This window comes from Oryza sativa, chromosome 4 (assembly GCF_034140825.1).
Source record: "Oryza sativa Japonica Group chromosome 4, ASM3414082v1".
In the NCBI taxonomy this organism is placed as follows: domain Eukaryota; kingdom Viridiplantae; phylum Streptophyta; class Magnoliopsida; order Poales; family Poaceae; genus Oryza; species Oryza sativa.
The window spans coordinates 32639535-32666470 of NC_089038.1; the positions used below are offsets into that span (position 1 = coordinate 32639535).

The window sequence follows — 26936 nt, forward strand, 5'->3', positions numbered from 1 at the left end:
CGATGATATGATACCATCTCTGGTTGTTGCATTTAGCGACAGGCGATCAGATCAGAGGAACGCCGGTAATAACTGAACTATCGTCGTCCTAGCTAGTTCTCAGGCGGACTGGGAGGGGTCGAAGTAGGCGGCGTGTCCTCCCGACGAGATGTCAGCGGTTGAGATGAAGACGGCGTGCGTGACCGGCGGGAACGGGTATATCGCTTCGGCGCTCATCAAGATGCTGCTTCAGAAGGGATATGCTGTCAACACGACGGTCAGAAACCCAGGTGGTATTATTTCCCGTTTTAATCTTCTGTTCATACGTATTCAGCCCTTGTTAAGTTCCAAACATTTTTATCAAACTTCCAACTTTTCCATCACATCAAAACTTTTCTACACACAAACTTCCAACTTTTCCATATTCTAATTTCAAGCAAACCTCCAATTTTGACGTGAACTAAGCACAGTTAAAGTTTTCCTTCCTTTCAGATTCAGGGGTGGAATCTTTGGTCCGCAGTAGCATATTTTCTGAATTGTCGTCATGAACAACAGAAAGAAAGTCCTACTTTGTGATAAAAAAGATTCTAGAAAAATAATAAGATATATACCAATCCAGAGATATATTCAAATTTCAACTTATACAATTATTAGAACAAAAATAACAAATTTGGTTGCAAATTACACGTTTTATTTGAGTCAAATTTGTCGTTTTCATTTCTACTTATGTAAGCTGATTTTGAACTTGTATTGTTTGTGAAATAATATATCACATATTGATCAATCTTGTTAATTTTTTAAGAAAAATAATGATTTTTTTTGGCGAAATGCAAAATAACGAGAGAACATTCCCGAGGATGAATATTTTTTTCGCGAACGCGCAAAAAGATTGCACTTCAATATATATTAGAAGAAAATGAGTTTTTGTTACACAACACAATCAGCCAGACTGGCTTATGCCAAGGAAAGAGGAAAAAAGCAAAAAAAAAAAAAAGTAAACTAAAGCTTAGGAAGTACTACGGCGGCTAAACGCAACTCCTAACAGCGGGAAGGGGCATAGCCACGCTACACTCCCAAAAAATCCCCAAAAGTGGCACCACAGATGACCCTCCGAGAGGATGGATTCCAGGACCACAGGGACTGAAGAGAGCACCGAGTCAAAAACCCAGAAGTTCCGTTCCTTCCACGGCTGCCAAGAGACCAGAGCACCAGGGTCCTGAGGATGAATAGAATTTTCCCTTCTACTTAGCAAATGCCAAATGCCACTCTTACCTGCACCATGTAGAAAATATTTTTTTTAGATAATGTAGAAAATATTTACATGTTCAAACCGATAGTCGCACCTAATTCATATAGTGAAATATGCTGGAAAGGATGCAAATCGTTATGATCTCAATTCTCAAGACGACGCTACTACGAGTTTCCAGAGTTCAGTTCTGCCTCTGAAGATCCTACTCTTGTGTATTCAGATGACATGAAGAAGACTTCCCATCTCAAGGACTTGGAAGCACTAGGCCCCTTGGAGGTCTTCCGCGCTGACATGGACGAAGAAGGCAGCTTCGACGATGCCGTTGCCGGCTGCGATTACGCCTTCCTCGTCGCCGCTCCGGTGAATTTCCAGTCACAGAATCCTGAGGTGAACAGCTAGCTAATTAGCGCGCTTTCTCTAATCGACACCACTGCATGTTGTGTTGTCTCATCTCTGATGATATATATATATATATATATATATATATGCTCTCTAAGTCTCCAGTTCTGAAATTAATTTGCTCTTGATTTCTACGATGACAAAGCTGCATTTGTACGTTAATTTATGGCAGAAAGAGCTTATTGAAGCCGGCGTCCAAGGAACCATGAATGTGATGAGGTCGTGCGTGAGAGCCGGCACGGTGAAGCGCGTGATCCTCACATCGTCGGCGCCCGCCGTCTCCGGCAGGCCGCTGCAAGGCGACGGCCATGTCCTGGACGAGGATTCCTGGTCCGACGTCGAGTACCTGACGAAAGAGAAGCCACCAGCTTGGGTCACGTTCTACCTTTTTTGAGCCTCCATCTCATCCCTACAATTTTTTTGATAATGCATAGAAATCCATCTCTATATCCACTCAAACAAACGTTACGAATAGAAGTACTTAAACTCTAAAAAGAAGAAACAATGCTACTACTAGAAGACTAGTATACTCCATAAAGATGATGACGCCCTAATGCTTATAGATGGCCATATGGCTCGAGACCCGCGGCCCAGCCCAAGGCATGCCAATTTAGCCCGGCCCAAGCACGTCACAGCCCAACCGGGGTCGTGCTCGTGCCGGCCTGACCCGACAGCCGGGCTGTGCTTGGGCCACTCCCTTGGCACGGTGGACCGGTCCGGCACGGCATGATCGAACAAAAATAGTGGAGGGATGTAAAATAGACTTATGCTAGCCCAAAGACAAGAGGAATACAAAATAGATTTATTTTTCAGCCATATGAACACAGCCCACAGAGTTTAGGTAGGAAAAATAGACTTATTCTGTAGAGAAGCACGATAGGTTGTCGTGCCTTCGGGCTAGCCCAGCACGGCTTGAGTCTTACTGGGCCGTGTGTGTAGCCCGTGAGCTGGCACGGCACGTCCCGGTGTGTAGGGCCAGGCCGGCCCGACTGACCTCACCCTAGGCATGGCTGTGCCGGGCGATCTATTTGGCATCTATACTAACGTTAGCATACCCCATTATTGTTTTTCGCAGGCGTATAGTGTCTCAAAGGTGCTCATGGAGAAGGCAGCATGCAAATTAGCGGAGGAGAACAACATCAGCCTCATCACCGTGTTCCCGGTGTTCACTTTGGGTGCAGCGCCGACGCCGACGGCCGCAACAAGCGTCTCAGCTATGCTCTCCTTGCTATCTAGTGAGAACCTGATCGAGAGACATGCGCCAAATTAGTTTAAGAAGATCAGCGAGCACAAATTCGACTGATCGATGCTAGCTGTTTTCTGTTTTTTCAGGTGATGAGACGCAGCTAAAAACCCTGAAAGGCCTGGCAGCAACCGGCCCCATTCCGACAGTTCACGTGGACGACCTCTGCCGCGCCGAGGTATTCGTCGCCGAGAAGGAGTCGGCGTCGGGGAGGTACATCTGCAGCAGCCTCAGCACCACCGTCGTGGCATTCGCCCGTTTCGTGGCAGGAAAGCACCCTCGGTACAACGTCAAAACTGACGGGTACGTACTTACGTACGAACTGGCAATCTGGCACTCTCAGTTTCGAGTTATAGCGACACAAACTTCTACTACATTCGTTTTAAAAAAAATCCAATTCTAAATTTGAATCTGGACATAAATTCAGGATTGGGTTTTTTTTTACGGAGGTAGTACGGTGAATCAGGGAAGAGAACTGACGGTGAATCGGTGATCGTCTCTTGTATGCGTATATTGGCAGCTTCCAAGGGTTCCCTGAGAAGCCGAGAGTGTGCTATTCGTCGGAGAAGCTGGTGAGGGAAGGGTTCGAGTTCAAGTGGACGGATCTGGACGAGGTATTTGACGACCTCATCGAGTATGGCAAGGTCCTGGGGATTCTACCGCAATGAACCGCTGATGATGCTCCTTCACTTTGGAGTTTGGACTGGTCACTCTTGTGTGAAATGAAGTCATTGTCGTGGTGTGTTAGTACTTGTCACGACACACGGTATGGCAAGATACGATAAGTACTTCTATTGTTATGGGCTCTACTACAAATAAGGAAGCGATGGATCGGCCGCACAAATTAGGCCCATCACAATGCAAGCGTCATATCCCGCACGATTCTGAATCACACCACGCGACGCGACGCCCGCACGGGCAACAGCGACACCGCACTCCGCACGCAGGCACCCGCGATCGCAGCGGAAACCGCCACATAATGCTGTTCGCGATGAGCCCCCCCGCGTACCGGTGAATCTGCGTGCGCCACGCGCGCGCGACGCCACGCGACGCGTGCAGAATCGATCGCGCGCGGCCGGGATGGGATCCGGACGGGACGACGATTGATCTCGGAGCGAGTGAGGTGCGGCGTTAAGATCCAACGCAGGAGTCGTGACATCCTGCACGTACGTACACGTGCTGGACTTGGACTGACGTGGTGGCAGCAGCTACTACTGCATGCCAAAACCCTTGAGACGTCGCGAGCGAATAGAACGCCACTGCCCGGGCGGACACCATGTGGGACTAAAAAAACGTACACGATCGTACGTGCTCGATCGATGACGGGAGAATTGGAAGGGAGCGCATGGTGGACACGAGGAAAAGAGAAGATTTAGAAGGAACGTATGGTGAAGTATTAGTATATAATTTATTACTCCTTCTGTTCTAGATTACAAGACGTTTTAACTGTTTTAAGTTTGAACAATTTTGTAAAAAAAATACTAAGACAAATTTATTAAAAAACATATTTAATTATTGATTTGATGAAACTAATTTAGTATTATAAATATTACTATATTACCTATAAACTTTGACTTTGACCAAAGTTAAAACGTCTTATAACCTAAAACGGAGAGTAATTATAAACTATCTTGAATTTAAAAATAAGTTAATATGATTTTTAGAATAATTTTTCTATATAATTTTCTTAAAAAAATCCATCAATAGTTCGGGAAACGTGTGTGCAGAGAATGAGAGAAATCTTTTCTCAGTGTACAACTGCATAACACGGTCTTAAAGAGAAATCTTCTCTCAATATATAGCTGCCGAACTAAATAATCATAGTTCTCCATAAAAATGAAAAAAAAAAACCTTATCATTAGGGATGTGTCGGGCATGGCCAGCTATGGGCACTTGGGCAGCAGTGCAGCACTGCCCCACTCCGATACATCGATGGCAATCCTTTTCTTCTCAGCCGGATAAAGCCTTGTAGATATAAAAAATTGACTTCTCAAATCATCTGGTTGGACTATGAGTAGACCAAATACATTACGCACATTTCTCTTGAGCATATATACGCCACTAATAAACAGCTCAAGACAACCAAACGCAGGCGCCCATATCAGCCACGGCATGCATTGCCATACTTAATCCATGTTAGATTCAAAGTCGCCTTATCGGATAGGTATTTTTGTGCAGCACGGCAACCTGTCCAAAAAGCACACAAGTACTAGTACATGACTGTAAAATGCAAAGCCAATCGCAATTACAGTCTTCCAATTCCAACTTGTCCAAAGATACTTCACCTTGGAGTGCGTTTAGTTTACGTTAAAATTAAAAATTTGGTTGAAATTGAAACGATGTGACAAAAAAAGTTAAAATTTTATATGTGTAAAAAAGTTTTGACGTGATGAAAAAGTTGAAAGTTTGAAAAAAAAAAGGTTTAGAACTAAACTCAGCCCTAATGCATCCAACGATGGTAATCACCACGCCAGATGTGACAAATACGCTGTAGATCCAAATCCTGGATCGGAAGAGCATGTACTAGCAGTAGTCCAGAAAAATGATTTTGTCGCAACTGTTGACAGTAAGCAGAGTTAAGAAACTGCGTAAATAACTTCCAAATAAAACAAACAAAACACACACAACTCACACAAAGTACACAACTCACAAACACAGGCAACTCGCTCTCCCTACAAATACAACAGGGCGCACCGTGCAAAAACGCATCGCCCCCCACGCCACCGAGCGACACGCACGCACGCACACGCGCGCGCCGACCGAGCGGATAGCCATGTCGACGGAGGCGCTCCTCGCCGGCGGAGGCGGCGGTGGCGGTGGAGGCGAGGTGAAGCGGCGCGTGAGCATCGACGACGCGCTGGCGTGGCACGCGGGGGAGTTCGGGCGGTGGCAGCTGCGGCACTTCGTGCTGGTGTCGTCGGCGTGGCTGCTGGAGGCGCTGCACACCATGGTCATCATCTTCGCCGACCGGGAGCCGGCCATGGTGTGCGCCGCCGGGGACGGCCGGTGCGGCGACCGCTGCGCCGGCGCCGGCGCCGCCGCGGGGACCGGGTGGGAGTGGGCCAGCGGGCGCGCCTCGTCGACGGTGTCCGAGTGGGGCCTCGTCTGCGGCGAGCGGTACAAGGTCGGCCTCGTCCAGGCCATCTTCTTCGCCGGATGCATGATTGGTCAGTGCTCCAATTCTCGTCCAAATTACCTTCGTTTCCAAGTAGTTTTTTTTTTTGACGAATTACGCAACGGAATGCCAAAATGCAAAATACTAAGATTGGATGAAACGCTTGCCTTAATTGTGGCATCGACGTGAGAGGCAATACGTAATATACGAGACTAATCCGTGAAACAAAAATAGGCTAGCATTTCAAACTAGATTGGACGATGGATTGCAGACCGCGACGTTCCGGGAGATTTCGTGGTGGTGCATTTTTGCAGCCCGGAATCGTACGTGTGGCTCCAGCTAGTTTGGTTGCATACGGCCGCATCTTGGAGCTAGCTAGCCAGCCAGCCAGCCAGCCAACATCCCAGCGTGTGCTACTGTAGTTCATTGTCCCATCCGTTTAATTTTTCTACTAGTAACAGATAAAGGGTCCGATTTACTACTGAACAATTGCATATTTGCATCACACTCGTTAACAATTTAGATTGGTTGTCATTACACATGAGATTAGATTTGACAGGTCAACTTTATGCCATCAGCCACTCAGCATTAGCATCGTCGACATAATGGATGTAAATTACTGAGCATTATCTGCACAAGCGGCGCCGTGCCAATGCCTCCCTTATCTTTCCGCGGCTGCTGGCGGCTGGGAGATTAATTAATTAGGTTCCGGACAGTTCGGTGTTCAGCTTTTGCTTGACTCCTGTACCGTCTTAACATCATCTTTCGCTAACTTTAATTCCAAAAGCTGTCGATCGATCGAACCCAATATGCTGCCTGGACCCTGTTAGCCGTGGGTTCCTGCATGCGTGGCTGCGCTCACTGTCGTTATTTGCTTTAGCCCAACCTGTCACTGTTGTTAACCTACTGTCAATATAATTGATCAGGTCACTGAATTGATTACGTTATCTCACGGTGCTCGATGAAAAGCTAGCCGTCTAGTTCGGCTGATCTGATCTAAATCACGTGGCAATAGGCCGGATGCAGATTGTGTCTCGCAGAAATTTCCTTCCTTGTTTCTCAGCGCATGTTTAAATAGCTGTTATTTTCAAGCTTTTTGTTTGGATTGGCCAGAACAAGATATACTTTCGAATCTTTTGACTGGTACTAGCATCTCCCTGCCTGACACCGGTATCTTTGGAATTTTGGATGGGGACTGGAAGCCAAGATGTGAGATCAATAAATCATTTGAATCGCATTATATCGGTTACTACATAATCACCAAAATCAAGCTTGTCGAATCCTGGTAGTGATCAATAGCTCCTAACCTTTTTTTTTTAGAACTACTAATAGCTACTTCACCATGTCTGTTTCGGCGGTGGCATTAACCAGTCAAGATCGCCGGCGCTGGTGGCCCATTTGGGCCTAATTTTCATCATCAACGTAGGCTAGTTATTAGGCTGGGCCTTGGCCCAGTAGCTGACACAGTCGATGGGCCAGTTTTCCTTTCCTTTTTGATTTGGTGACAGAAGTAATTGTAGCTGAGTTCCACAAAGAAAAAGAAAAAAAAAAGAAGTAGAAATAATTTTAGCTGTGTTGTCTTGGCAGGCGCCGGCGTGTTCGGACACCTATCGGATTCGTTCCTCGGTCGGAAGGGCTCGCTGCAGGTGGTCTGCGTCCTCAATGGCGTCTTCGGCATGCTCACCGCGATGGCGCCCAACTACTGGGCGTACGCCGCGCTGCGCCTCCTCACCGGCTTCAGCGCCGGCAGCGTCGGCCTCTGCTCCTTCGTCCTCGCCACCGAGCCCGTCGGCCCCTCCCGACGCGGCGCCGCGGGGATGTCCACCTTCTACTTCTTCTCCGGCGGGATCGCCGCCCTCGCCGGCATCGCGGCGCTGTTCCCGACGTCCTGGAGGATGCTCTACGTGGTCACGTCCCTGCCGTCGCTCGTGTTCGTCGTCGCCGTGCTGCCGTTCGTCTCGGAGTCCCCGCGGTGGTACCTCGTGCGCCGCCGCGCCGACGACGCGATGCGCGTCGTGCGCGCCATCGCGTCCAGCAATGGCAGGAGCATTCCTGACGACGTGTCCCTCAAGCTCGACGACGAGGGAGACGACGACAACGGCGCCGGCGCAGGCAAGGTCGTCGACTCGTCAGCGTCGGCGTCGGGCTCCATCATCGACGTGTTCCGGTCGCGGACGACGAGGTTCAGGCTGGTGCTCTCGGTGGTGATCAACCTGCTCGCCTCGGTGGTGTACTACGGCCTCAGCCTCAACGTCGTCAACCTCAAGACCAACCTCTACGTCAGCGTCCTGGTGAACTCGCTCGCCGAGATGCCCGCCTACCTCCTCACCGCGCTGCTCCTCGACCGCTTCGGCCGGAAGCCGCTCGCCATCGGCACCATGCTTCTCAGCGGCATCTCCTGCTCCGCCGGCAGCCTCATCGCCGGCGCCGGCGCCATGAGGTATACGTAATCTCCAATCATCCAATCAAATTCAGCTACGCGAACAAATTTCTGATCGATAGAGGGCAGGGTGGCGAGGCTGGCGTGCGGGGTGGTGGGGATCTTCGGCATGGCGGCGACGTACAACCTGCTGTTCATCTACACGGCGGAGCTGTTCCCGACGGCGGTGCGGAACGCGGCGCTGGGGTGCACGTCGCAGGCGTCGCAGATGGGCGCCATCCTGGCGCCGCTGGTGGTGGTGCTCGGGGAGCGCGTGCCGTTCGCGCTGTTCGGCGTGTCGGGCCTCGTCGGCGGGTTCCTCGTGTTCTGCCTGCCGGAGACGAAGAACAAGCCCATGTACGACACCATGGCCGGCCTGGAGGAAGGGGAGAAGACCCTCCTAAAATGATCATGGAAAACATGCATGTGATGCGAGTGATTCTGCTCGGAATCGGCGGGAATTGGTGGATTCTTCTACGTGTTGGTCGCTCGTGCAACCGGAGACAAATTGATTTTGGGCCGTTTTCCGCTGGAAACACCGTGTTTGGGCTGGGCTTTTGTGACTACGCTCATGAGTCGCCCTGGCTACTACCACAGCAAGTCTACTAAGCAGTACAGCTACAGCAAATTTCTTTCGGAATCCTGACTACACTTGCTGTGTTGCTCTGTTCCCGTCTTAATTTCTTCCTTTCTCATTCAGGAGCTAGTAATGAAAACGCTGAACCGATCAGCCTCCATCATGAAACCTGCTTCGTACCAGTAACTACTACTGTGAGTACCTGATCGAAATTCATTGTCGTTTGAATGGGTAGTTAACTGAGCCACTAGCCGTATTTACTCGTGAAACAACTCCAAACACTGAAACGAGCAGGAACAGAGCCGCTGTTGGCTGCACCGGTACAAGACTATAAAGCGCCGTCTACTTCAGAATACTAACTGTGCACTTAGGCTGTGTTTAGATCTAAAGTTTGGATTCAAACTTCAGTCCTTTTCTATCATATCAATCTGTCATACACACACAACTTTTCAGTCACATCTCCAATTTCAACCAAAATACAAACTTTGGATCCAACTAAACACAGCCCTTAACCCACATCTTGGATCTGCAACGGCAACGGTAGACTCAGTTATATACTGGGGACATCGGTTAGCTGAATAACCTGAAATGTGCATCATAATAGTTTGATCAAATCCTACGGGACATCTGATCTCTATCACCTGCTTACCACCCTAGTATACTCCTACTTCTACCTTCCATGCCGATGCGAAATGCGTGACCGCTTGAGACGCAAGTGGCCATCTGAAGGAATTCAGAAATGGAAGCAACGACATGTCCAGCTTCTTCCCCATGCATCCATTTCCCGGCCATGGCCAACAACAACGCCATTGCCGCGGGAGTAGTCACTCGGTACTGTGCTCAATGCGATGTGACGCGAGCTGGTTCGCAATAATTTCGCACGCCTGACACACAGAAGCCCATCATCTCATCACACATCATCACCACACACGCCGAGCCAACCCTGTCAAGTCACTGCCAACACGATGCTGCCAATGGCCAAGGGCTAGCCACTAGCCATAACCATCACGTGTTCTTTTTTTTTTCATGTAGTACAACTCATTTAGGACTAATTAATCCTCCTCTGAGCACCATTAGCTTCACGTACTGACAGTCTTAAACCACACTTCCAAAGTTACTAGAGCAGTTACTGTACGTAGTACTCCGTACCGTGGGGGCAGTTTACTGTGCTCCGCTGAACACAATTATCAGTAGTACAAGAGATGGGAGAAGCACAGTGCGAGCTGCAGGCTGAAGCGTGCACGAACGACGTTTACAGCCAGCCTCAGGTCGTTGTCGAGCAGCGGTTGCAGCTCGTGTGGTATACTGCATACTTGAATCGGATGCGTCACGAGTGCAACGGGACAAGCCGAGCAAGTCCATATCAACCTATCCAATGCCGCGGTGAACAGCGACGCACCGTGGCGGGAGCAAATTTTCACCGGGACGACGACGAGGTAAAAAATGGGCTCAAAAACTGCAGCGTCCAGAGCAGAGCATTCGGGTCACGTTGATTGGACGGCCATTTATGCTGTGAAATGCACGGTGCTGTGCGGATAATTGTATAATATACGGTGGCCGTATATGTACGTACGAGTACATTCATTTCTCGTATACATAGGCGCTGTTTAGGCTGTGTTTAGATGTAAAGTTTGGATCCAAACTTTTTCATCACATCAACCTGTCATACACACACAACTTTTCAGTCACATCATCTTCAATTTCAACCAAAATCCAAACTTTGCGCTGAACTAAACACAGCCTTAGTTCTAAAGTTTTTTTTCTAAACTTTCAACTTTCGATCACATCAAACATTTTATACACACACAACTTTTCAATCACATCGTACCAATTTCAACCAACTTCCAAATTTCAGTGTGAACTAAACATAGTCTTATACAGCTGTTAGCACACTAGTAACAGTACCACACAAAATGATATTCCCCCATTACATTTTAAGTGCAGTCATAAGTTTCTGTGTTCAACTTTGATCCTCTGTCTTATTTAACCTTTTTTTGTAATGAGTATGTCCATATTCATAGTCATATAATGGGTCTCATCCCATCCTATGCTGCTACATTTTGGGACGGAGGGAGTATTTTTATTATTTTTAGATGATAAAATATAAATAATACTTTTATGTATGACTTATGTTCTTTAATTTTTTAAAAAGTATTTTAAATAAGATATATGATCAAAGATGCACACAAGAACTTATGACTACGCTTAAAATGGGACAGAGGGAGCACGTAACAATTTTAGTGCGGCAGTGCTAATGTTGACAAGAGTACTCCTTACATTCCAAATTAAACTAATTTAGAATGAGATACGAGTATGAGATAGTATGACACACAATTTTACTACTACTCCCCTTGTCTCAAAATAAGTTAAATAAGATTTGATCCATTTTAATACTAAAAAATCCAAAGGTTTCAATTTTTAAAAGGAAAACATTTAGAAATCCTTTAAACGCCCTAAACGTTGTCTCTACCATCAACGGTACAATTTTTAAATTTGAAAACAAAAATCAAACACTTGAGACCTGACAGCTGGAGAGGGGGTCCAGCAGCAGGAGAGGTTTGCGGTTTTCACTTCGAAAAGTTGCGGATTGAAAAGATGAGTCCAAACTCCCAAAACTTTTGCTTTTCCACGGACGGGACACGGGAGACGGGGAGAGTACTCGCGTTGTACACGGGAGAAAAGCATAATTATTGCAGGTTCAGTGGGTGATGTCACTATTATCCGCTGTAAAGGAATGTCCCCACATTCAGTAAATATCTTTACTGGAGTACAGTAAAGGTTATAAGGAAAATACTACAGAATGGTAAACCGTTCGGACGAAATGAGTGTATCCAATAATTATCGGTTGATATTCTGTTTGGACAAAAGCTTGATACCTAATATCAGCTGCTATCTCTGATGTATAATTCCGTTTGAATTCGAATGGAATACTGTAATATGCTATCTCCGTCTTAAAATATAATAATTTTTACATAGCTAAAAATACTTATATTTTAAAACGAAGAGAGTATCATTTTCCGAAAGCTAATCACGATTGAAATGGACACCAGGCAAGCACGCATTGGTTATGCGCATCCTCCATACCGTACCATACCAGCATGAGCCATATATCACCTCTTTCCGACTGTATCTTCCTTGAAGAACAATGCAGATTTGCGGGGGATGAAAGCCAGTAAGCCACTGCCCACTAGTCCTACTAAAATGGAAGCTTAGCGTACGATTAAACTCTGATGGCGCGGTAAAAACTGTAACGTTAACACGAGCGGTTTTGTGACTTTTGTGTGAACTCGACAAGGACAAAAGATTATGCGCATCGGCTGGGGCGTCGCGAAAGCGAAAGGAGGAGGAGGAGAGAGCCCGTGGAATGATGCGTCATGAGTTTCGTTCTCTGCAGTAAAAAATCGACGGGGCAGGAGAGGCATCATCGTCGTTCTCTGCACCAAAACTCATGCCATCGATCGCATCGCAGCATTTTTTTCACAACCGGGGGGGCGCCTTTGATAAAGGGTGGTGATGGCTCCCTGCTCATTCACAGCTGGAGCCTACGCCTCCCTGCTCCCTCCTGGGGAACTGTTCCTAATCGAGTGATTAGCATTAACTAAATTGGCTAATCACGTGGATTGACAGCCTTAAAATAGGGTGCTGGTATTAGGCTTCGACGTCACCGCCTGATCCTTGAATGTTTTTTACTGCTTGTAGTATAGTTGCTGCAGCTGAGATTCCATTTCTGATCTGAACATCTAGCATTTCACATTTCTAATCCAAGTACCCCGTATAGTGATACTTTGTACTGCTGTGTTAGTTCTACTTAATCAAAGACTTGACTATAATCCACACGGGTAAGTGGGTCAATAGATCTGCATCAGGTTTTTGAATGCTCCTTCCGTTGCAAGCCATCCTGCAGACTCCATCAAGCCGTGCTAGCCGTGCAATGCAAGTGCAAGCAGGCTAGCAACAGAGGGCGCAGCACTTTATGTATCGCTGATCTTCTACTTCCCCTGCACGACTCTGTTTGGGCCAAGCTGTTTTTACTGTCACCTTTTTTTCTCTTTACCGTGTCACGTACTAGTCCTACATACGGGCCCACTCGCCAGCTGTAACCAACTAGTGTACTGTTTCACGTACGGCTAGCTGGCTAGCTGTGCTGAGCAAGCAAGAGCAAGCGAGGCAGAAACAATTCTTTCCCCGACTGGTCACAGCGGCTGTGGCCAGTAGCCGCGTAGCTCAGCGAGAGAAAGAAAGAAAGAAAGGGTGTGTTTAGATGGGGAAAAGGAAATTTTTGGGTGTCATATTGAACGTTTGACCGGATGTTGGAAGGGGTTTTTGGACACGAATGAAAAAACTAATTTCAGAACTCGCCTGGAAACCGCGAGACGAATCTTTTGAGACTAATTAAGCCGTCATTAGCACATGTGGTTACTGTAGCGCTTATGGCTAATCACGGACTAATTAGGCTTAAAAGATTCGTCTCGCGATTTCCTTCATAACTGTGCAATTAGTTTTTCTTTTTATCTATATTTAATGCTTCATGCATATATCCAAAGATTCGATATAATGTTTTTGGGAAAAAAATTTGGGGAACTAAAGAGGCCCAAGCGTGCTGAAAGCTCGCTGTGAACAAAGCCGCAAAAGTTGGAGAAATCCACAGCAGCTGAGCTGTGCACGCAGACTGTAGTAGTAGTAGAGCGCTAGACTGACCACTGGTCCCTATCTCCTGACGCGTGGGTCCCCCGTTGCCCAACGGCTAGCTTGGCCTCCGACGTGGCGCCCTCGTGTCACGTGCCACCCTTCCACCGTAAGCCAAACGTCTCGCCTATATAAACATCGCACCCAGCTTCAGCTTGAGATTGAGCCCATCAGTCGAGTCGATCGAACAGCACAGCAAGTGAGCAGTGACAATGGCGTCTCTGGCCGTCGTGGTGGTGGTGGTGGCGGTGGTGTGCGCCGCCGGTGTGGCGGCGGCGGGCAAGTTCGACGACGTGGTGGAGCCGAGCTGGGCCAACGACCACGTCGTGTACGAGGGCGACCTCCTCAAGCTCCGCCTCGACAGCTCGTCCGGTACGTGTTCAACTGTTCATCGTCTTCGCCGTTGAAGTTTTTGTGGTGAATGGGTGAAGATGTTCTCGATCTGCATTTGGGGGACAGATGACCAGAATGTTTTGTGTTGTGGATGCAGGCGGCGGGTTCGCGTCGAAGAGCAAGTTCCTGTACGGCAAGGCGACCGCCGACCTGAAGCTCGTGGCGGGGGATTCCGCCGGAGTTGTCACTGCTTTCTATGTGAGTGAGTGCATCAGGCTGTGCTCTGTGCTTCGCTACGCTTTCCTCCATCTGCTTCGAACCTGCCATTATTGATTCTTCATCCTGCATTAGCTTAAACAAGATTAACTGGGGTAAATGACACCATTAGTAGTATGCACTACTGTAGTAAATACAGTACAAACGTTTTTCGAGGCAGTGTTGGGGACATGCTTGACCATGTCTGTCGGGGGAAGCTGCCAAGAATCAATTTACAAAGAACAGCGGCACGTGAACTCGTGCAGCAATAGGACAACGTTCTTTAAAGATGGCCGCTTTTCACTAATCACCCCCGATTAATCCATTACTTAATTAACTGGAGTTAAAACTAAATTTAGCTGAATTTGGCTTGCAGCTGTCGTCCGGCGGGGACAAGCACAACGAGTTCGACTTCGAGTTCCTGGGCAACGTCACCGGCGAGCCGTACCTGGTGCAGACCAACCTGTACATCGACGGCGTCGGCAACCGGGAGCAGCGCATCGACCTGTGGTTCGACCCCACCGCCGACTTCCACACCTACGCCGTGCTCTGGAACCCCAGCCAGGTCGTCTTCCTCGTCGACGACACCCCCATCCGCGTCTACGAGAACAAGAACGCCACCGCCGCCGTCAAGGGCCACCACCGCCACGCCGCCGCCGCCAATGGCACCAGCAACGCCACATCGGCGGCGGCGTCCGTGCCGCCGTTCCCGTCGCCGCAGCCGATGTCGGTGTACAGCTCCATCTGGAACGCGGACGACTGGGCGACGCAGGGCGGGCGGGTGAAGACGGACTGGTCGCACGCGCCGTTCGTGGCCACGTTCCGCGACGTCCGCGTCGAGGGTTGCGCGTGGGCGGCGAACGCCACGGACTCGGACGCCGGCGAGGTGGCGCGGTGCACGGGGAGCTCGTGGGGCAAGGAGGGGAGGTACTGGTGGAAGGAGAAGGACATGGAGGAGCTCACCGTGCACCAGAACCACCAGCTCGTGTGGGCGCGCGCGCACCACCTCGTCTACGACTACTGCGTCGACACCGACCGCTTCCCCGTCCAGCCGCCGGAGTGCGCCGGACGGTGACCGTCGATCTCGTCGCCGGTTAGGATGGATCGATGGATGGAACTGCTGGTTTCTTTCTTGGTTAGCAAATCAAATGGCAGGTAGTTTATCTCAGATGAACTTAGGTGATGGTAGTTCATCGTAATTCTGTGTCTCTGTGGGGGTGTATCTGTAAAAAATTGTTACTCGGCTTCCACTGCTGTTCTGCTGCTGCTGCATTTCTTCAGTCTTCCGATCTGGACGATGCTCACTTTTAACTTCAAATCGAAATGCAAATGCCCAATGCCATCATTCATTCATTTGGTCCTCCTCACGGTGAAAAATCAATGAATGCCATCTGAAAGATCACTGATGTATTGATGGCTTTAATTCAGAGATCAACCGAGTAATAAGAAGAGGTGTACCGAGAGGTACAATAAACCTGTGGTCCATTTGATCGACTCGTACATTATTACTATTACAGATCTCACTGTTTGGGGTGCAGGACGAGAGAGTCCGAAGAGATAAGGCATCGATCAGTACTAGTACTAGGACTGACCAGGCTTTTGCCTTGCCCCTCCTCATCACGGGTCAGTAGAATCAGAATACTGAAACAGCTGAGATGGTCACGAGATGATGCTCTTGCCTTCGCCTTGATCCCTCTTTTGCATGCTCACTTTGTTCTGAAGGGACCAGCCTAGTTTTCGCTTTAGCCAAACTCTCTCGGCTTGTCTTTCTTTTGCCAGCTACACAGCTGGACAGGTCGCAGTAGTACTATACGTATGCCGGTAGAGTGGTAGACCGTAGAGGGAATGCAGAGCGAGTGATTGATTGGCACGTTCTGTACCAATGTAGGACTAGTGTATACCACCGAAAATACAGATGCAGATGTGCCGCAACGGCGCAACTTGGAGACGTAATAATACCTTGCTTTTGCTTTTGAATGCAGCAAGTGCGAGAGAGCTCCAAGCTAGGTGTACACCTGTGAACGAGGCAACACTGTATCTACGGATGAAAACGGCCAGAAAACGTTTCAATCGTATCCATCACTATATTTTCTCGAAGACGGAATTCAAAACATAAATACTGGAAAGAAAACGGTATCGAAAATATAAAAAAAAACAACTGATACTACGGATGATTATCAACGGAAAACCGGTAAGAAATATCAGAAACATTGACCATAAAAATCACAATTCAATTTGCATAGCTATATGTTCTGATGAAATAAAATCAAAGTTACACTATGTAAATTACAATTTGTCTTTCTTTCAACAATAGATTAGGGGTTTGATTGATGAATTGACGATACTATAGACTATGGGTTGAGTAAAGAATTAGATCATATATATGATGGCGCATTTAGAAACAGTAAAATATAACAGCAAAATTGTTTCCGTTTTCATTTTTGTCGGTAACCCTTTCCATATAACTCGACCAGTAAAATAAAAGGAATTGCTAACTGGCTACCTGCTGATCTACCCTATAATTCACCAACTTGTTTTACTCATCTTTCACTCTTACACTCTTACATTCATCACTCAACGGTTGAGATCATCCCTGTGAAATCCAACGCTCCATGTCATCTCCACCTCCCACCTCGCACCATAACCCCAACCCGACTCCCGTCTTCCACGCGATTCTTCCTCCCCTTTCCTTCCCGTCTTCCACGCTACAGATTGCGCCTCCTCAATTCCTCATTGTCTCGCGAATTTTTGCGCCTAGGTCGCCCTCACTCGAAGCGACGACACCCTCGTTTCCCTCTCTGCCCACCATGCCACGTGCAAGTCCTTTGCCGATGACCATGGAGAGACCGTCAAAATCTGTTGGTCGCCGTCACCGATACAGCCGATAGCGCCTCCTTTCCCTATTGATCTGTTGCTAGAGAATGGGGCGAGGGTCAAGCGCAATGCCCAAGCCCAGACTCCAACCCAACCCACAAATCGTTTGCACCCTTCTGCACCGATCGCCGTAACCGGTCGGCTGCCATAAGCGGTTCTCTGTCTACCCAACTCGCCGGTCAATAGATCGCAACGCCCCACCACATTTCGTCCCTGGTCGGCTGCTGCTTGCTCTTCCACTAATTTGATCTTGCAATTTCAAAATCATAATGCTTCAGCAGTGGAATTTGCGGATAAGGTCAGGTACATTTATCTCAAATTTACCTGATTCTTGATGTTGCATGCAAAATTTCCTAGCCGCCCGGGTTGCCATAGATGAGACTTGTGGCGTTCTTTTTGTTGATATGTCTGCAAATGGGATAGCTTAACCAAATTATGGAGTTGTGGCACTTTACTAAAGTCTGAATGTACATTTCATTTGTATTATGGGGTATAGGCCAACAACTTTTAATATGAGCTTTTGCTGTAATCTTGATTTAATTCGTTGATATGCTGAGGGATCGTGGCATCCTTCCCATTACATGTTCCTGATCTGTTCTGTCAGTGATGCTTGGTGTCAAGGTACGCCCACTGGGCTTCCACACGAACCATGGCGAGGTGCTGTTCCGCTGCTGGGACATGGTAAAATCTTTTAGACCAAACCATTTGATGTGCTAGCTTATATCGTGCTTGTCTATACCTGCTAAAATCACTTCTACAAAACTGTATGATGGTTCCGGTAAGAAAGTCAAATCGATCGGTAATGTTCAGAATTGAGAAACATGAATATTGATCTGTGCAGTCTTCAGGAAGTGTTGAGTTCTGTGTGAGTAAATGAGTATGTAAGTAGGGGAGAAGCACTGCAAGTAGTGATTTGTCTATGGCATATATCATCATGATCTGCTCCTTGTATAAAGAGCTTCAGAATTCAGATTAATTTTTTTAGAGAAATAATTCAGATTAATTTCACAAACTAGATTGATCAGGGTTTTGCCGAACCTTGTCTATCTTAACTTAGTGCAAATATCAGTTTGTCAAATCACTGTTCACGTTTTTTTTTCCCATGTGGATATGCATTTGCAAATAAGTACGTAGCAGTATTTTGGAGACCTTGATTTGGATGTAATATATATGTGTTTCTTGTTTTATAATTTAGGTCTTCTTAATTCATAGATTGCCTTGTACCTCTTGATGGGTGGCTATCAAAGCTCTATTAGTCTAAAACAATAGTATTAATCTTACTTTGATACTTTAATGTTTGATATGCCCTTTCTGTAAGTTGTTCATGGGTCCTTGCAAAAGAAACAAATGCTCATTGCTGTCTAGATTAGTTTCTAGAAATTCGATTTGGACCAGGTATGTCCAACAGAATGAGATTCGGATTTTCTTTTGGCGTACTATATATGGCTGCAAGTTCGGGTGCGATCGTCTGAATAACTGAATGTACTGCAAATTGCAAAACTAGCTCATTAACTTGGATCATTTACCAATTTGCTAAGTCCTATTCAACTGTAAGCTGACGTTGATCTACACACCTTATTCAGTATAAAAGCAGCACAACATTATCTTAACAATGAAGAATGAGAGGCTTTCAACCCGGAAAAAAAAAAGAATGAGGGGCTTTCATATGTTTCGAGATGCATAGTGCACTATTTTCTGGTCTAAAATGGAGCTGATTCATATGCTTGTCTATACTTGGAGCAAGCAATTCAGTCCATGAATCTCCTTTCTATGTGTATTGACAATCATGACTCCAACACAGTATGCACTAACCTGTTTTAGCCTTTTATATGCCCAGGCAACCAGCAGATCTCTTGCTTAATTGCATAAAAATTTTAATTCTATGTCTTTGTACTTAATTAAAATTATTTATTTAGGGAAAACGAGTTACATATATCGTTTGCAGATAATGTTACCATCTATGTGTACACGCTCTACTAAATCATTTTAAAGGATAACCATAGCTTTTTAGTCCATTATTAATTAATTTGGGTATAACAGCGTAACCACAATCGTTACTTGCAACTTTTGATGAATGAGAATAGAGCATTTCGTTATTTCTGAACAAATATATTACTGCCTCCGTTTTAGGTTATAAGATTTTCTAGCATTGCCCACATTGATATATATATGTTAATGTGTGTCTAGATTCATTAACATATATATTGTAAAGAGAATAGGAGAGAACACCACTCTCCCCAATGAGGGGGGTGACCATATATTATAGTCTTTCCAATATACAAGATCCTTAGAGGAGTATACAAGGAAGCTAAGGATACAAAAGAATCCTATACATATATGGCTATACATTCCTAATGCCCGCCCGCAGTCACAACAGGAGGATCACGAATGCAAAGATTGGACCTGAAATCAGTGAACAACTGCACAAGCAGCCCCTTGGTCATGATATCGGTGAACTGATGGGACGACGGTACATGGAGCACATGGACCTGTCTTAGAGCCACCTTCTCCCGAACGAAGTGAATGTCGATCTCAATGTGCTTCGTACGACGATGATGCACCGGATTGGCCGTCATGTAGACAGCGCTGACGTTGTCACCGTAAACAACGGTTGCAGAGGCGATGGGAGCATGAAGCTCCTGGAGAAGCTGTCGAAGCCAGCAGCATTCGGCGACGGCGTGAGCAACAGCGCGGTACTCAGCCTCCGCGCTAGACCGGGAGACAGTCGTCTGACGCTTGGAAGACCAAGAGATCGGATTGTCGCCGAGGAAGACGTAGTATCCGGAGGTGGAGCGCCGGGAGTCGGGACAGCTGGCCCAGTCGGCATTAGAATAAGCCGTCAGAGACTTGACAGGGCCGGTGCTGATGTGGAGTCCGGTGGAGAGAGCCTTTGACGTAAGCGCAGAATGCACTTGACCAAGGCAAGGTGGGGCTCCCGTGGATCATGCATGAAGAGGCAGACTTACTGAACAGCATAGGCGAGCTCTGGCCGAGTGAGAGTGAGGTACTGCAGAGTGCCTGCAAGGCTCCTGTACTCGGTCGGATCCTTGACGGGGGCGCCGTCGGAGGCGGAAAGCTTGGCCCGAGCATCAACCGGGGTGGCGGTGGGGTGGCATTCAGACATGCCGGCTCGCTGAAGAAGATCGACGGCGTACTGTCGCTGGGACAGGAAGAGGCCAACGGAGGAGCGACGGACGGAGGTTCTCTATCAAATATGATATTTCCAAAAATAGCCATACATATTTTTAAACCTTTCTTAAATGCTGGATAGAGAATTGTGATACAAATGGTGATTATTGATGAAAAAAATAGAAAACCTTTAATTGATATTTGTTTATGCATGTAGAAGTAGAAAAATAATAGTGAACAGATTACTTCTCTTGATTGCGACTTGAACTTTCATACTGAGAGCTACTCCGGTTTGTGATAATAATATTTAAATAAATTTGGACCTCGAAATAGTAAAATAATTTTTAAGTAGAAAATTTGCTAGATATCGCCGTAGCGTTAGCATGGGCAAATTACTAGTTTATTTTGGTTGGTTAAGAATTTCTGTAACTGTTTTTACCACTAACCATGTTTCCACTTTCTACGGCTCCATGGTGTAGCCGAAGGCCTGGGTTCATTTTAGGAAGGAAGGCCCAGCAGCCCAGTACATGACAACCATGTGCACAGACCTAGAGTTTGAGACAATACAAAACAAAACATGGGAGGGCGTCATTTGCCAAACATAGTACCACCTCGGAAGTCTTCAAGAAATGAATCTAGCTTAAAATGCAAAACCTTTGACCGCTAAGCACGACCTTACTTGAACAGGATCTGTTCTATAGGCTCGTACCGTTGCATCCTTGACTAATAAGGAGGCAAGCACTCAAGCTTGGTTGATGACGCATGACCTGTGGGCCAGAGCGTGATTGACGGCCCGGATCATTTCCGTGTGAATTGATCCCGCGGCTGTAGAGGATCGTTCCTTGCCGGGCTTTCGCTTGGTCAGGGTTGGCCCATAGGTTGTCTGACAGGCATCATTTTTTTTTTCAGTTATCTTCACCACTCCATTAATTAGGCCGTTTTTTCAATATTTAGGAGAAGCCTGAATTACTAACAGTAAAATCTTTGACAAGCCCAAGTCATCCGCATGACAATCCAAACAGTAATTTGTAGATTTTTGTAATCATAGTGTGTTATTATCCTTCATCAATTGATACTTCTGCTGCTCACATTGATCATTCATCAATTGATACTTCTGCTGCTCACATTGATCATTTGGACTACCTCGTAATAAATGGAAATCCAAGTTCATGCTACGGAGCATTGGACTGATAATTAAGGTGTTTTAGTCACATCATGCATATACACAACAAATCTGAGGTACAAGATCTCAACAACGTACTCCCTCCGTCTAAAAAAGACAAATCCTAACTAGTGAAATTAAGTGAGCATACATAGTGGTACTACTAAGGCTATGTTTAGATTTGACATACCACATCGAATATACGGACGCATATTTAAAGTATTAAATGTAGTATAATAACAAAATAAATTACAGAATTCGCCCCGAGATGAATTTATTAAGTCTAATAAATCAATCATTAGCAAATGTTTATTGTAGCACCACATTATTAAATCATGGCGCGATTAGGCTTAAAAGATTCGTTTCGTAATTTACACACAATCTATGTGATTAATTATTTTTTCGTTTATATTTAATACTCTAAGCATGTATCCAAACATTCGATGTGACATTGTGTAAAATTTTATCAAAGGGATTGCCCTGAAGACTGCTATGCAGGTCCAGACTTGGACGAAATTAAATTACAGCATCTTTCATGATTATGTCAAGGCCCTGATCACATCAGCTGGGTCCTCAGAAACATAAACCCCCATGTTAAATTGCATTATCATCAGTTTGGGCACGGATCAGTACGACAGTACACTATTGGATACAATTTCCATCTACTAATGTTTACAGGTGGAGTTTTTAACCACGTGATGGCTATGTGAAGGAGTAAGATAAACTGTAGGAGAAAAGCATTTCGTAGTGGGCCATGAAGCCTTTCAGGACATGTATTGCAGTATGGGCCGGCCCATTACGCAATTGGAGGACAACAAAGACTAGTATTAGTACCACCTCGGCTATCCACATAGATCAAAGCTGGTTTAAAAGAGTTGTGCAGATGATCCATGGCACGACCTTACTTGAACAGGATCTGTTCTATAGGCTCGTACCGTTGCATCCTTGACTAATAAGGAGGCAAGCACTCAAGCTTGGTTGATGACGCATGACCTGTGGGCCAGAGCGTGATTAACGGCCGGATCATGTCACTGGCTGATTCGATCCCACGGCTGTAGAGGATCGTTCCTTGCCGGGCCTCGCTTGGCCAGGATGGCTCTCAGGTTGTCTGACAGGCTCCCAATTTTTTTTTTCGTTTTGCATTGAGTTTTCTCCGTCGCATGTTTGCAGCGTGTTCAAAAAGTTCGCAGCTGTATTTCACTTATTTACGGCGCCACATTTTCATGCCGTTTGTGCCAACTATCCCGAGCTAGTGAATACAGCTTAGCTTCACACAACACCGGTGACCCGCTGACCTGCTCGTACCTCGTACCGTCGTACGGCACAGCATTGCTGGAATTAAGGGTGTGATCGATACTGCTTGCTGCTGCAGCAACCGTGGCTGCAAGAGCTAAAAATGGCTGCAGCGGCAGCAGCTGAAAAACAGCCACAGCCATAGCGGCAGCAGCAGATAGCAGTTCCGATCAGGCCCTAAATCCAAGTCCTAGCTAAACAGGATGCTCCATTGAACAGCCAAACCGGCCTCACATGGTCTATCCAAGGACCTGCCAGTTAGCCACGAAATATTTCGTGAAAAGCCAGCTGAAGGCTGAAGCCCTTTTTGCACTGAAATGAGTATGCGTGCGGGCCTGATGATCCGTGGCATTGTTGCTGCGGGGACATCCATGCACTGCAGGGTAATGGAGGAGCTGATTGAGCCATATGTCTCGCTGCAAAGGCTTCCTCCTTTCGGTGGTTAGCCCAGAGCCTCTCCCAGAGATCGACCCAGACCAGCATGCAGTAATCGAATCCCGTTCGATGATTCGATCTACTAAATTCGCAAAGGCTGTAGCGCGCACATGGCGCCAACAGGCAACAGTCCGGGCCATTTCGCCATGCCCCGGGGGATCCCTCTGACGCCTCACTTGAGATTCCTTGAAAGTTGCGAACACATTTGTGGTTTTATCTTCACTTGTGAAAGAAGACGTGTCATCGTATGATCTCTACTTTCTTTTCAAGAAAGTCTTCTGGGTGATCTTATGAGCACTCTGACTATCTGAACGCTGCCTAATAATTCACATAAAGCTCGGGCGCCAGTTCACAGTTTTCATACCTGGACTACTGCTACTGTGTTAGTGCAGTAGTGCTATAGCTAATGATATGGGGCATCCAATTAGTTGGGTCCTCACCTGGTCGGTCCATACATGAACCTGACGCCCCCGTGCTGTGCTGGCTTCTACGTTTTCATCACCGAAAATATTGCAGTCCCACACGCTCTCTAGGTTAAGGAGCAACTGGCGGCTTGGTGCATATACAGTAGTACTCTTGATCAGTGAAGACCTAGGTAACAGGGTACTATAGCAGGTTCCTGTGCACAATGATGTGAAGCAAAATATAAATGCTTAATTTGTCAACATTGTATACAACGCGCGTCAAAGGAATCATTTCAAGAATGATCCCATCTTCTGATGTAGTGGTGTCCAAGGCTCCATATACAGCTGCCCCAGTGTATAATGCATGGAAAGTACAGAACTATGTACATCTCATTGTGCAGGAACTCGTCACGAAACGCAATCATATATACAGTAAAACATTTTTTTTTGTGTGTGGAAGTGCCCTTTCTGTGATCATGCTGCTGGTAGTGCCCAATAAGCTAAGCACCACCAAGTATATTCCCATTGTCAGTAGTCACCAGGGCATTCATCAAGTCGGTTGATATATATTGTCAGGTAGGGACATCGGAGCTAGCTAGCAGCTTGGCCCCGGCCGCCGGCGACCATCACGGCCGGGATGATCCGACGCCATCCCGGCTACTTTTCACAGATCATCGCATGCTTGCCATGGACGACAATGCAGAGAAAATACTCTTACCTGTTGCTAATTAAACGTCTAAGTCAAACACAGAAACTGAAAACGAATGTACACTAAGTTTTGCCTAATTAGTTCTTGTTGCGATCTACGCAATGGTTTCGTCAGCGACGAGGAAAGAATGCACACAGGAAACTGATGCAATAATCCGAAGGTGACTCGACAAGAAATTTTTTTTCGCAGGACAAAAGGAAAAGGAGAGTTGTGAAAACGATCGAAGTAGCCGGGGGTCAAAAAGGGTTTGACCCGCCCACCCAGGCTATGAATGCGATAGACACTGGCTTGACAGGCCCATCAGCTGGCCCGGTATACCTAACACAATCACGATGGGGGGTTGGTGGGCCCAGCCGGTCAGCGAGACAGATAGCGAATCCGCGGGCCTTTGGGCTTTCGTCAGAGCCCACCTGAACTGTTGGCATGTGCAGCAGTTTTCGGGGTCCATCGAGTGTTGACTCTGCTGAAGAAAGGGTAACAAAACAGATGGAGAGTTTTCCTTGGTTTCACATACACAGAGTGAGTACATCATTAAAGTAAGTGAATTCACAACATAGAAATGCATTCAATTATTCATCACAAAACCTGTTGTTTTATTGCCTTTAATTATGGACAGGATAGTGTTTGTTTGTTTATGACGTAACGGGCGCGCACCAGTATATATTGTCACTAGACAGTGGGTTTTGTTAGGTAAGTAGTACTGAGAATGTAGCCTCATCATTAAGAGTTCAAGATCATTAACACGGCGTACACTTGTTTTGTCTCAATAGCATGTGTTCCCACTGTGATGAGATCAGTCTCGTGAACAATCCCGTGCATATATGGGTTATTAAAAGCATCATCAGACGTATGGTTGACCTCTTGCTTGGTTGGGTTATCTGTCCACTGTCCTAACCACGTGTGTTAGGCGCAGAGATCACAAGCTTGCTAGATCGATCTCACGTACGGCCACACTACATTACCATACAGTTACGCCGAAATTAAAACAAGATGCCAGATCACTCACCCAACTTAGCTAAGCTCCAATCGATCCGTGCCCAACCCAACCGTCCCGGCAGCTGTCGGGACAAACTGAGTAGACTCCGAGCGTGTCGATCTAATTCTAAAGTCAGAGCACACTTTGACGAACAGGTTGACCCACTGCGACCCAGGAATCAAACAGCTAGTAGGAAACTAGCATTTGTCTCAGCCTAATAGCCCAAAGATGCCCTCGTGTGTCCTACTGTCCTTAGCCCGGCCGTGTCAACGCCCAGCCTAAACCGGCCAACACGTCAACGATCCGTGTCGCAGAGCGTGTGCTTTTCCTGACGCGACGGATGCCGGCGCTACTGCTACTTCCTACCCCTCCGAAACCGACGCCGCGGCCGGGTTGGGTTTGGGTCTTGGGTCAGCGTCGACGTCGTCGCTGGCCTCGTCGGTTTCGGAGGCACGTGTTACAGGCCGGGAACCCTCGATCGATCGCGCGGCCGCGCGCACGCACGCGCGTCTGGTTTGCTCCGCGATGTTGCGGTGCGCACTAGCCAGCGGAGGACTCGTCGCGTGTACAGGTTGCCGTGGCGATCGAGCGCGCGGCGTGCGTGTCCACGTACGTACGCCGCCCCGCGCGCACGCGCACGCCGCCGTGTTTCGCACACCGGCAGCCGGACCATTCTAGCCGGCGCGCGGGCGCGAGCGAGCGAGCGGCAGGTCGGTCGGTTTCGGGAGACCTCGTGCCCTGGGTGGCACGGCAGTGGCAGGGGGGACAGCGTAGCGTAGCGTAGCTTGCCATCTACGACTGGACGACTCCACCAACAAAACATTAGACTCTATAAATTAAAATCTGTATATATGTTTGTGGCTAGCAAAAATGGTAAATTCGAGTATAAAGTTACAGGCAGGATAAGTAAGTGTTCGCAAGAGGAAATTGATTGCACGCTTCTAACACAAACCATGCACGAGCATGATAATAATACTATATATTTGTAGTTATGGGTCAAGCTACCATCCCACCTTGTGCTAATAACCAATCCTTCAACGAAAACGCATCCAAGAGATCGATCGAGATTACTACTACTACTACTGCTGTCATCATCTCCAGGTTCTGCAAAGTGCGAATTACCGGTGAAGTATCACTACTACTCGATCAAGTCAGGCAGGCAGGGGAGGAGGAAAGAGATCAACCTCTGAACATAAACTAGTAATTTCACCTCTGAAAAAAACACCCCCAGCACTCGATAGGGGAAAAAAAACGGAATGAATCGAAAGTTGACCTCCATTCCAAACCCCAATCATTCCGATCGGGCGGTCAAAGCTTCGTCGATACGTGGCAGCGACGTCGCTGGCCCCCGGCCACGGGGAGGGAGGGACACGGCGTGGTGTGTCGCTGGACGCCGCGATTCAGATTTCAGAGGAGGATGCTGTCCCTGTCCCGCCTTTTGACTCGGCGTTCCGATCGATCGATCGGTCGATCGGCTAAGCGAGTAGTAGCAGCAGCAGTGGAGTGCCGTGCGTTGTTCAGAGTTGCAGGTGCATGCGTGCGTGCGTGTGTGCGCGAGAGAGAATGAGAACGGGTGGCGTTTGTGGTGTGTGGCTTGGCAAGGCGGGATGGAGGGTGAGTGGGCGGCTGGCTTTTTCCGGGCACGCGTGCGACCCAATCGGGCCCCGCGCTTTTGACGCCTTCGCCGCCGCAGTCATAA

The 26936-nt window shown here is 47.3% G+C and overlaps 3 protein-coding genes, 1 long non-coding RNA gene and 2 other non-coding genes across 8 annotated transcripts; all 6 read left to right on the top strand.

Moving 5' to 3' along the window:
- On the top strand, positions 1 to 3729 carry LOC4337102 (anthocyanidin reductase ((2S)-flavan-3-ol-forming)). 3 transcript variants are annotated; one of them, XM_015779723.3, is made up of 6 exons: positions 1 to 269; positions 1449 to 1615; positions 1800 to 2000; positions 2703 to 2862; positions 2960 to 3173; positions 3391 to 3729. In XM_015779723.3, exons 1-6 carry the CDS (start codon positions 149 to 151, stop codon positions 3536 to 3538), a joined length of 1011 nt encoding a protein of 336 aa, XP_015635209.1. In that variant the 5' UTR covers positions 1 to 148; the 3' UTR covers positions 3539 to 3729. The 3 variants fall into 3 exon arrangements, with proteins under 3 accessions (XP_015635209.1, XP_025880289.1, XP_015635210.1); XM_026024504.2 differs by having other exon boundaries at positions 2960 to 3197; positions 3358 to 3675; XM_015779724.3 differs by having other exon boundaries at positions 3298 to 3474.
- A 1846-nt stretch (positions 3730 to 5575) lies between these two features.
- On the top strand, positions 5576 to 9149 carry LOC4337103 (organic cation/carnitine transporter 4). Its single transcript, XM_015781653.3, has 3 exons — positions 5576 to 6037; positions 7573 to 8425; positions 8495 to 9149. The coding sequence occupies exons 1-3, from the start codon at positions 5644 to 5646 to the stop codon at positions 8811 to 8813; spliced, it is 1566 nt and encodes a 521-aa protein (XP_015637139.1). The 5' UTR covers positions 5576 to 5643; the 3' UTR covers positions 8814 to 9149.
- A 4681-nt stretch (positions 9150 to 13830) lies between these two features.
- Positions 13831 to 15608, top strand: LOC4337104 (xyloglucan endotransglucosylase protein 6). Its single transcript, XM_015778816.3, has 3 exons — positions 13831 to 14039; positions 14158 to 14258; positions 14632 to 15608. Exons 1-3 carry the CDS (start codon positions 13880 to 13882, stop codon positions 15328 to 15330), a joined length of 960 nt encoding a protein of 319 aa, XP_015634302.1. The 5' UTR covers positions 13831 to 13879; the 3' UTR covers positions 15331 to 15608.
- A 1710-nt stretch (positions 15609 to 17318) lies between these two features.
- LOC112938651 (uncharacterized) lies at positions 17319 to 18206 on the top strand. The gene is made up of 2 exons (XR_003241824.2): positions 17319 to 17432; positions 17734 to 18206. It is a non-coding gene; the product is annotated as an uncharacterized lncRNA (long non-coding RNA).
- A 2721-nt stretch (positions 18207 to 20927) lies between these two features.
- On the top strand, positions 20928 to 21151 carry LOC112938833 (small nucleolar RNA U3). The gene has a single exon (XR_003242153.1). It is a non-coding gene; the product is annotated as a small nucleolar RNA U3 (small nucleolar RNA).
- A 1164-nt stretch (positions 21152 to 22315) lies between these two features.
- LOC112938835 (small nucleolar RNA U3) lies at positions 22316 to 22538 on the top strand. Its single transcript, XR_003242155.2, has one exon. It is a non-coding gene; the product is annotated as a small nucleolar RNA U3 (small nucleolar RNA).
- Positions 22539 to 26936: the final 4398 nt, after the last annotated feature.

What these genes read in the sequence shown, in the direction of transcription:
- LOC4337102 (XM_026024504.2), top strand. Translation starts at nt 149, where the DNA reads ATGTCAGCGGTTGAGATGAAGACGGCGTGCGTGACCGGCGGGAACGGG. An exon ending in CACGACGGTCAGAAACCCAG is followed by an intron (nt 270 to 1,448) that starts GTGGTATTATTT and finishes TTGTGTATTCAG; the next exon opens with ATGACATGAAGAAGACTTCC. An exon ending in AAGAGAAGCCACCAGCTTGG is followed by an intron (nt 2,001 to 2,702) that starts GTCACGTTCTAC and finishes TGTTTTTCGCAG; the next exon opens with GCGTATAGTGTCTCAAAGGT.
- LOC4337103 (XM_015781653.3), top strand. Translation starts at nt 5,644, where the DNA reads ATGTCGACGGAGGCGCTCCTCGCCGGCGGAGGCGGCGGTGGCGGTGGA. An exon ending in CTTCGCCGGATGCATGATTG is followed by an intron (nt 6,038 to 7,572) that starts GTCAGTGCTCCA and finishes TTGTCTTGGCAG; the next exon opens with GCGCCGGCGTGTTCGGACAC. An exon ending in GCCGGCGCCGGCGCCATGAG is followed by an intron (nt 8,426 to 8,494) that starts GTATACGTAATC and finishes GATAGAGGGCAG; the next exon opens with GGTGGCGAGGCTGGCGTGCG.
- LOC4337104 (XM_015778816.3), top strand. Translation starts at nt 13,880, where the DNA reads ATGGCGTCTCTGGCCGTCGTGGTGGTGGTGGTGGCGGTGGTGTGCGCC. An exon ending in CCGCCTCGACAGCTCGTCCG is followed by an intron (nt 14,040 to 14,157) that starts GTACGTGTTCAA and finishes TTGTGGATGCAG; the next exon opens with GCGGCGGGTTCGCGTCGAAG. An exon ending in GAGTTGTCACTGCTTTCTAT is followed by an intron (nt 14,259 to 14,631) that starts GTGAGTGAGTGC and finishes TTTGGCTTGCAG; the next exon opens with CTGTCGTCCGGCGGGGACAA.